Below are 10,000 nucleotides of genomic sequence, written 5' to 3' on the forward strand. Positions count from 1 at the left end.
CGCTCGGTCACTCGCTCACCTGACTCATTCCCCTCACTCGCTTCATTCACTCGCTCGGTCACTCGCTCGGTCACTCGCTCGGTCACTCGCTCACTTACTCACTCACTCGCTCACTGACTCATTCCCTCACTCGCTCACTCGCTCATTCACTCGCTCACTCACATCGCTCGGTCACTCATTCACTCGCTCACTGACTCACTCGGTCACTCTCTCTCACTCACTCGCTCACTCACTCACTCACTCTCTCACTCGCTCACTCTCACTCGGTCACTACTCGCTCACTCACTCGGTCACTCTCTCACTCGCTCACTCACTCACTCGGTCACTCACTCACTCGCTCACTCACTCACTCGGTCACTCTCTCTCACTCGCTCACTCACTCACTCACTCGCTCACTCACTCACTCGGTCACTCTCTCACTCGCTCACTCGGTCACTCGCTCACTCACACACTCGCTCACTGACTCACTGACTCGCTCACTCGCTCGGTCGCTCGGTCGGTTCGCTCGCTCGGTCACTCACTCACTCACTCGGTCACCCTCTCACTCTCTCACTCGCTCACTCACTCACTCTCTCACTCGCTCACTCAACTCACTCGGTCACTCGCTCGTTCGCTCGGTTCACTCGCTCACTCTCTCGCTCGCTCTCTCACTCGCTCGCTCACTCACTCGCTCGCTCACTCACTCGGTCGCTCATTCACCTCGCTCGGATCACTCGCTCGCTCACTCACGTAACCACTCACTCACTCGCTGGCTCACTTAACAGCTCTCTCACCTGCCCACAGGAGAAGGAACAAGGCGCCCTGCAGCAGCAGCAGCGACATCGCCAGGAGCCGACAGTCCAGACGCGCGCAGTGCGGTGGAGAGACGCGAACGGGGAAGCCTGCGTCTGTGTGCGTGCGCGTGTCTGCGTGCGTGCGCGTGTCTGCGTGCGCGCGCGTGTGTCTGTGCGCGTGCGTGTCTGTGTGCGCGCGCGTGTGGGGAGCGGTGGCGCAGCGGTTAGCGCCACGCTGCGCTACGAACCGGTACTTGGGCCTCCCCTTGGTCGACTCAGCCTCAAATGAGTACCTGGGTGCGCTGTGTAGTGAACATCGCCACTGGGGAGACAAAGGCGGTCGGGCGTGGTTGCTGCCACTGTGCCTGCCTTCACTGGCGCTGCTGCTCGCTACTAACAGCACTTGCCCCCTCAGTCTGTGGGGCCGTCCATAAATGACGTCACGCGATTTTGGACGATTTTTGACCGCCCCCCCCTTCGTCACACGGCGTCACAAAAAGTCAAAAATCGCGTGACGTCATTTATGGACGGCCCCAAGCCCCCCCCCCTATTGAGTTATGTAGTCGCTCTTTTTCAGAAGCGACCACCTGGATATCAGAACATGATAACTCAACGAGGTTGGCGGCTTATCGTCATCATCATCACCACGTGGAAATGTTTCGCAGAAGCCAAAGAACTCGTCGTGATGTCGATTCTAAACGTGGAGTGGAAAAATAAACTTGGAGGACCTGGAGATGAAATTCCACGCGACCACGGGCAGAGAGAGAGACACGCAAACTCCGAATATGCAGCAGCAGCAGGCGTCAGGGTCAGGATCGAACCCACGATCTCCTGTATATCTTGCGAGGTAGTTAACATCTCCTAGCCACCGTGATGATGATGAGAGAGAGAGACACGCAAACTCCAAATATACAACAGCAGGCGTCAGGGTCGGGATCGAACCCACGACCTCCTGCGTACCAGGCGAGGTAGTTAACATCTAATAGCCACCGTCAAGGGTTGTGTTTCACAACGCAACTTTTGCCCATGTCTCTCTAGCGCCCTCTGCCGCGTGGAATCTCACTCGCCACGTGACGCTGCTCACGCCTCGTCACGTGACGCATGCCGCAGTGCTCGCTGGGAGCTGGCCGCGTTTGCCCAATGGGAGGGCGCTGCACGTGGAGCCCCGGGACGATTTGAAATCTCGACGGGAAGGAAAAACGACGAGAAATTTTTAACGATGAAATTAAAATAGCGGCCACTGTGTTTATTTTGATTGCAAGTTGCGAATTCATGTTCTCATTGGTAAATAATTCATATTTGTTTTTTTTTTTACTACGTATTCTTTATTTGGCTAAACTGCTGCCCTGAGAATTAAACTAATTCAGTTGAACACATTTGTAGGCTCCATTGGAACCTCATTTGCCAGTAAAACATATGATAATTGGTTTTTTACCCTTCTATCTGGAAACAAAACTGACACCTTTTTTACAAGGAGTCATGTTTACATAGACCACAATACCTGCAGTCATAATGCGTGCGCCTTTTGGCGTCATCTGGTCCAACCCATGTGAGACTAGGCTCTAAGGAAAGCTGTCTCGGGTGTGGACCAATCAATTTCAAGGACAGTGCATACATTATCAAAGTTATGTTTTTTTTTGCTTTACGACTGCAGGTATTGTGGTCTATGCAAACATGACTCCTTGTAAAAAAGGTGTCAGTTTTGTTTCCAGATAGAAGGGTAAAAAAACAATTATCACATTTGTAGGCTTTCGCGACCAATATTATCCGTGATAGACTTTTGTTTTTGGGTTCGAGCGCGTAAATATAAATGCGTCGTTAAATCCGCCACCACCCGGCTGCACGACCGATGAGTGAGGGGTTGTCACGTGAACAAAATTACCGGCGAAACGTCACGGTTACTCGAATTGTAAATGTTGTCGTTGATTTACTCTCCTACACACAACTAGTTAGTGCTGAACTAGTATACTACACTATACACTACACTATACACTACCCTACTATACACGACACTATAATTGTAAATGTTGTAGTCATTTACTCTCCTACACACAAGTTAGTGCTGAACTAGTATACTACACTATACACTGCACTACACCATATACTACACTATAATTGTAAATGTTGTAGTGGGTTTACTCTCCTAAACACAACCAGTTAGTACTGAACTAGTATACTACACTACACTATACACTACAATTATAAATGTTGTAGTGAATTTACTTTCCTACACAACCAGTTAGTGCTGAACTCGTATACTACACTATACACTACACTATACACTACAATTATAAATGTTGTAGTGGGTTTAATCTCCAACACATAACTGGTGTGTGCTGAACTAGTATACTACACTACACAATAATTGTAAATGTTGTAGTGGGTTTACTCAGTGTGTGCTGAACTACTGGGCATTGTGAACTGGTTGACATCTGTAAAAGAGCTTTAGAACTTATCGGATACACTTCAGTAGAAATATTTTTAAGTGGTAAACCCTCAACTAATTGGTTGTGTGGTGGCGGGGTTAACGACACGCGTTTATATTTACGCGATCCAACACCCCCATAAAAAACCTCGATTATGGATGAGGAAACGAATTATTTGGCGATGCTGCTGCATTGGCAGTGGTGCACATTCATTGACAAGCGTGGTATAAAAAATATATATATAATCGGCAATGGAAAATTTCGACGCGTGCCATGAAGGGCCTATTGCTCGAAACGTCGAATTATATATATTTTTACTTTAAAGGCCATGGCCTTGACTGTCAAAGCATCGTTTCAACAGATGATACGACCTTTAAAGCCATTCCACGTGTTTAGAGTACATGCTGTACATCATTGGCACCTCATTTGCCAGTAAAAAATATGATAATTGGTTTTTTACCCTTTTATCTGGCAACGAGGAGTCATGTACAACATGTTCAGAATCGACAGCAGTAAAGTTGGACTTACGAACAAAATCGACTTACGAACAAAATCGACTTACGGACAAAATCGACTTACGAACGGACCTCTGGAACCCAACTCGTTCGTATGTAGAGGAGTCTCTGTGTAGAGGAGTCTCTGTGTAGAGGAGTCTCTGTGTAGAGGAGTCTCTGTGTAGAGGAGTCTCTGTGTAGAGGAGTCTCTGTGTAGAGGAGTCTCTGTGTAGAGGAGTCTCTGTGTAGAGGAGTCTCTGTGTAGAGGAGTCTCTGTGTAGAGGAGTCTCTGTGTAGAGGAGTCTCTGTGTAGAGGAGTCTCTGTGTAGAGGAGTCTCTGTGTAGGAGTCCCTGTGTAGAGGAGTCTCTGTGTAGGATTCTCTGTGTAGAGGAGTCTCTGTGTAGAGGAGTCTCTGTGTAGAGGAGTCCCTGTGTAGAGGAGTCCCTGTGTAGGAGTCCCTGTGTAGAGGAGTCTCTGTGTAGGATTCTCTGTGTAGAGGAGTCTCTGTGTAGAGGAGTCTCTGTGTAGAGGAGTCTCTGTGTAGATGAGTCCCTGTGTAGAGGAGTCCCTGTGTAGGAGTCCCTGTGTAGAGGAGTCTCTGTGTAGGATTCTCTGTGTAGAGGAGTCTCTGTGTAGAGGATTCTCTGTGTAGAGGAGTCCCTGTGTAGGATTCTCTGTGTAGAGGAGTCTCTGTGTAGGATTCTCTGTGTAGAGGAGTCTCTGTGTAGAGGAGTCTCTGTGTAGAGGAGTCCCTGTGTAGGAGTCCCTGTGTAGAGGAGTCTCTGTGTAGAGGATTCTCTGTGTAGAGGAGTCTCTGTGTAGAGGAGTCTCTGTGTAGAGGAGTCTCTGTGTAGAGGAGTCTCTGTGTAGAGGAGTCTCTGTGTAGAGGAGTCTCTGTGTAGAGGAGTCTCTGTGTAGAGGAGTCTCTGTGTAGAGGATTCTCTGTGTAGAGGAGTCTCTGTGTAGAGGAGTCTCTGTGTAGTGGAGTCTCTGTGTAGATGAGTCTCTGTGTAGAGGATTCTCTGTGTAGATGAGTCTCTGTGTAGAGGATTCTCTGTGTAGAGGAGTCTCTGTGTAGTGGAGTCTCTGTGTAGAGGAGTCTCTGTGTAGAGGAGTCTCTGTGTAGTGGAGTCTCTGTGTAGAGGAGTCTCTGTGTAGAGGAGTCTCTGTGTAGAGGAGTCTCTGTGTAGAGGATTCTCTGTGTAGAGGAGTCTCTGTGTAGAGGAGTCTCTGTGTAGAGGAGTCTCTGTGTAGAGGAGTCTCTGTGTAGAGGAGTCTCTGTGTAGAGGAGTCTCTGTGTAGTGGAGTCTCTGTGTAGAGGAGTCTCTGTGTAGAGGAGTCTCTGTGTAGAGGAGTCTCTGTGTAGAGGAGTCTCTGTGTAGAGGAGTCTCTGTGTAGAGGAGTCTCTGTGTAGAGGAGTCTCTGTGTAGAGGAGTCTCTGTGTAGAGGAGTCTCTGTGTAGTGGAGTCTCTGTGTAGAGGAGTCTCTGTGTAGAGGAGTCTCTGTGTAGAGGAGTCTCTGTGTAGAGGAGTCTCTGTGTAGAGGAGTCTCTGTGTAGAGGAGTCTCTGTGTAGAGGAGTCTCTGTGTAGAGGAGTCTCTGTGTAGAGGAGTCTCTGTGTAGAGGATTCTCTGTGTAGAGGAGTCTCTGTGTAGAGGAGTCTCTGTGTAGAGGAGTCTCTGTGTAGTGGAGTCTCTGTGTAGAGGAGTCTCTGTGTAGAGGAGTCTCTGTGTAGACGAGTCTCTGTGTAGAGGAGTCTCTGTGTAGAGGAGTCTCTGTGTAGAGGAGTCTCTGTGTAGAGGAGTCTCTGTGTAGAGGAGTCTCTGTGTAGAGGAGTCTCTGTGTAGAGGAGTCTCTGTGTAGAGGAGTCTCTGTGTAGAGGAGTCTCTGTGTAGACGAGTCTCTGTGTAGAGGAGTCTCTGTGTAGAGGAGTCTCTGTGTAGAGGAGTCTCTGTGTAGAGGATTCTCTGTGTAGAGGAGTCTCTGTGTAGTGGAGTCTCTGTGTAGAGGAGTCTCTGTGTAGAGGAGTCTCTGTGTAGTGGAGTCTCTGTGTAGAGGAGTCTCTGTGTAGAGGAGTCTCTGTGTAGACGAGTCTCTGTGTAGAGGAGTCTCTGTGTAGAGGAGTCTCTGTGTAGAGGAGTCTCTGTGTAGAGGAGTCTCTGTGTAGTGGAGTCTCTGTGTAGAGGAGTCTCTGTGTAGAGGAGTCTCTGTGTAGACGAGTCTCTGTGTAGAGGAGTCTCTGTGTAGAGGAGTCTCTGTGTAGGAGTCTCTGTGTAGATGAGTCTCTGTGTAGAGGAGTCTCTGTGTAGAGGAGTCTCTGTGTAGATGAGTCTCTGTGTAGAGGAGTCTCTGTGTAGAGGAGTCTCTGTGTAGAGGAGTCTCTGTGTAGAGGAGTCTCTGTGTAGAGGAGTCTCTGTGTAGAGGAGTCTCTGTGTAGTGGAGTCTCTGTGTAGAGGAGTCTCTGTGTAGAGGAGTCTCTGTGTAGAGGAGTCTCTGTGTAGAGGAGTCTCTGTGAAGAGGAGTCTCTGTGTAGATGAGTCTCTGTGTAGAGAAGTCTCTGTGTAGTGGAGTCTCTGTGTAGAGGAGTCTCTGTGTAGTGGAGTCTCTGTGTAGTGGAGTCTCTGTGTAGAGGAGTCTCTGTGTAGAGGAGTCTCTGTGTAGAGGAGTCTCTGTGTAGTGGAGTCTCTGTGTAGAGGAGTCTCTGTGTAGAGGAGTCTCTGTGTAGAGGAGTCTCTGTGTAGAGGAGGAGTCTCTGTGTAGAGGATTCTCTGTGTAGAGGAGTCTCTGTGTAGTGGAGTCTCTGTGTAGAGGAGTCTCTGTGTAGGAGTCTCTGTGTAGAGGAGTCTCTGTGTAGAGGAGTCTCTGTGTAGAGGAGTCTCTGTGTAGGAGTCTCTGTGTAGAGGAGTCTCTGTGTAGAGGAGTCTCTGTGTAGAGGAGTCTCTGTGTAGAGGAGTCTCTGTGTAGAGGAGTCTCTGTGTAGAGGAGTCTCTGTGTAGAGGAGTCTCTGTGTAGTGGAGTCTCTGTGTAGTGGAGTCTCTGTGTAGTGGAGTCTCTGTGTAGAGGAGTCTCTGTGTAGAGGAGTCTCTGTGTGTCGGCTCGACTTTTGTTGCGCCACCGAGCGACGTCAACTCTCCTTCGGCAGAGCGGGGGGGTAACTGCGCTGCCCTCTGCTGTGCGCCACGCGACCGAAACGTCGGACAAGCGACGCTCAACGTCGCGTCGCACGGCTCTTTCAGGACACGTCTGCGAACGTCGCCAGGAGGCACACGGGGGAGGCTCACGCGAGGCAAAGTCAACATCTACGAAGCCACTGAGGCTTTACCGGCGGGGGGCGCCAGAGGTCGCAAACGGGTTTTGATTCCTTACCCGTACCCGGCCGCAACAGGGTCGCAAACGGGTACCCGTACCCGGCCGTACCCGTATCCTACCCGTACCCGGCCGGGTATCTGGTAGGGTACAGGTACCTGATTGCGACCTCTGGTATGAAGCCATGTTGCAGGCGCGGGTGGGTTGATTCTAGGAACTAGAATTGTGAGAAGAGACAAGACGTTGGGAATTGAGTGACAAACGGTGACTCACCAGTGACTCACGGCCTACCCATACCCGGCCGCACCAGGGTCACTAACGAGTACCCGTACCGGCCGGGTACGGGTAGCCGGGTATCGGGTAGGGTACGGGTAGGGTACGGGTACGGGTATCGGGTAGGGTACGGGTATCGGGTAGGGTACGGGTATCGGGTAGGGTCCGGGTATCGGGTAGGGTACGGGTATCGGGTAGGGTCCGGGTATCGGGTAGGGTCCGGGTATCGGGTAGGGTACGGGTATCGGGTAGGGTCCGGGTATCGGGTAGGGTACGGGTATCGGGTAGGGTCCGGGTATCGGATAGGGTCCGGGTATCGGGTAGGGTACGGGTATCGGGTAGGGTCCGGGTATTGGGTAGGGTCCGGGTATCGGGTAGGGTCCGGGTATCGGGTAGGGTACGGGTATCGGGTAGGGTCCGGGTATCGGGTAGGGTACGGGTATCGGGTAGGGTCCGGGTATCGGGTAGGGTACGGGTATCGGGTAGGGTCCGGGTATCGGGTAGGGTACGGGTATCGGGTAGAGTACCGGTATCGGGTAGAGTCCGGGTATTGGGTAGGGTACGGGTATCGGGTAGGGTACGGGTATCGGGTAGGGTACGGGTATCGGGTAGGGTCCGGGTATCGGGTAGGGTACGGGTATCGGGTAGGGTCCGGGTATCGGGTAGGGTACGGGTATCGGGTAGAGTACCGGTATCGGGTAGAGTCCGGGTATTGGGTAGGGTACGGGTATCGGGTAGGGTACGGGTATCGGGTACCCGGTTGCGACCTCTGGGGGGCACCTGCCGGATTGGAACGGCCGGAACCTCGGTGGTGACAAGCGGGAGAAACGCGCCACGAGCGCCGGGGGCCACGTCCGACCCCGCCGGCGAGCGACACGATCGTTCGGTATCCCGCGGCCGTCTGGAACGCTCTTCCTGCCGATAGGAGTGAGGACACCGGGAGCTGTGCGCACTTTAGAATCATCTGGATTGGGTGGGGGGTGGGTGAGGTGGAAATCGACTTTTTTTGTGTCGAATTTGTAGCTTTTTCCACGGCACCTTCCGATCAGCGCGGTTTGGTTACGTGCGGCGCGAAAGAGATTCAACCGTGAGCTGTTGCAGCAAAGGGACTTCACAAATTTCGATTTAAAGCTTTCGTGACTGCAGGGATTCATCTTCTTGGTTCTTTCGGTAAAGTCACGTAGAAGGGAAAAAATAAAATAATAAAAATAAAACGTAATAAAATACAATTCTCACGACGTTTCGGCCACAACGCAAGCAGCCGTCCTCAGGTGAAGAACAGGTCTGTCGGAAAGACAGCGTCCGAATGAGCACCGCCAAGCTTGGCCGCGTATATTTAAGCTGGGTTAGAGGAGGAGAGCGCCTTGACAAAGGAGTTTACATATCAACAGAGGAATTCAGCATATTTATGGGACTTGTGATAACAAAACAGGGGGACAAAGACGAATAAAAAAACATTCAAACAACGGGTGACCTCCGGATCGTCTGCGCGCCGCGTGCGGGTTAACAACGGATAACCGCGACTCGCTGCGTTTCTTTCGCGTTCAGATTTTATTGTTTAAATAGTGAAAGGTGCGTCTTGTTCAGTGTCGAAGCTAACGACGATTTTCACCCTGAAAAAAAAAAAACACACGCACGCACACACACACACGACCACGTGACTTTACCGAAAGAACCAAAGAGTATGGATCCCTGCGGTCACGAAAACTTCAAATCAAGATTGAATGCATCATAGATTGTCATCAGAGCCACGCGATTGTGTTTGCGTGTTCACCGCAAGGACTTGTGTCTGGTTCATGCAGTAACTCTAATCCTTGAAAAAAAGGCACCTTATTTGGTGTTTGAAACTCTTAACACGAATCCCGTTTTATTGCCGTAGAGCGTAAAACACATTATCATCTTCTTGGTTCTTTCGGTAAAGTCACGTAGAATGGAAATAATAAAATATTTAAAATAAAACATAATAAAATAATTCTCAATTATTTTATTATGTTTTATTTTTATTATTTTATTATTTCCATTCTACGTGACTTTACCGAAAGAACCAAGAAGATGAATCCCTGCAGTCACGAAAGCTTTAAATCGACACACTCATGTTTTCCCCACTTTGACAGCGGCAAAATCAACGCGTCGCTCGTAAGCTTCCGCGCGGCACGACAAGCTGAAGACGATCAGAACGTTAAAGAGCATCGGGGCCCGTGTCGGCTGGCCGGCTTGTCGCCGTGTCGCCGTGCCCTTGCGAGACGCACACCTCAAGCCGCGCCGGTGATGCCGCCACCCCCCCCCCGCCGCTCTCCGGCGTGCTACTCGCTGAGCTTCTTGCTGACGTAGGCGATGACGTCCTTAGCCGTGAGCAGCTTCTCTGCGTCCGAGTCGGGGATTTCAAAACCTGGGACGGCAAAGACAAGGGGATGTCGGTCGGCATGGCGGGCACACCAGACACGCCAGTCACGCTAGATATTACAGTCTCACAAGACACAACAGGCATTACAGTCACGCTAGATACTACAGGCACACCAGACATGCCAGTCACTCCAGGCACCCCAATCACCCCAGACACATCACACGCACCAGTCACACCTCTCACAGGTCAACTCGCCATTAAACCAAGGGTGGCACAGTCCGGTTTTTTACAAAAATTGTCTTTTTACATTAAACCCGATCATCTGAGATTGGGATAAATCCGGTTTAATTGTCTTTTTATATTAAACCCGATCATCTGAGATTG

General features: G+C 50.5%; 1 protein-coding gene across 1 annotated transcript in view; it reads right to left on the reverse strand.

The window, feature by feature from the left end:
• Positions 1-9,368: 9,368 nt before the first annotated feature.
• Positions 9,369-10,000, reverse strand: part of LOC144950550 (acyl carrier protein-like) — an 8,858-nt gene continuing 8,226 nt past the window's right edge. Inside the window, exon 4 of the mRNA XM_078880686.1 lies at positions 9,369-9,661. Coding sequence (XP_078736812.1) covers positions 9,576-9,661 — 86 coding nt within the window. The 3' untranslated portion in view covers positions 9,369-9,575. The remainder of the gene's footprint in view (positions 9,662-10,000) is intronic.

This window comes from Lampetra fluviatilis, chromosome 58 (genome assembly GCF_964198595.1).
Source record: "Lampetra fluviatilis chromosome 58, kcLamFluv1.1, whole genome shotgun sequence".
Taxonomy (NCBI): domain Eukaryota; kingdom Metazoa; phylum Chordata; class Hyperoartia; order Petromyzontiformes; family Petromyzontidae; genus Lampetra; species Lampetra fluviatilis.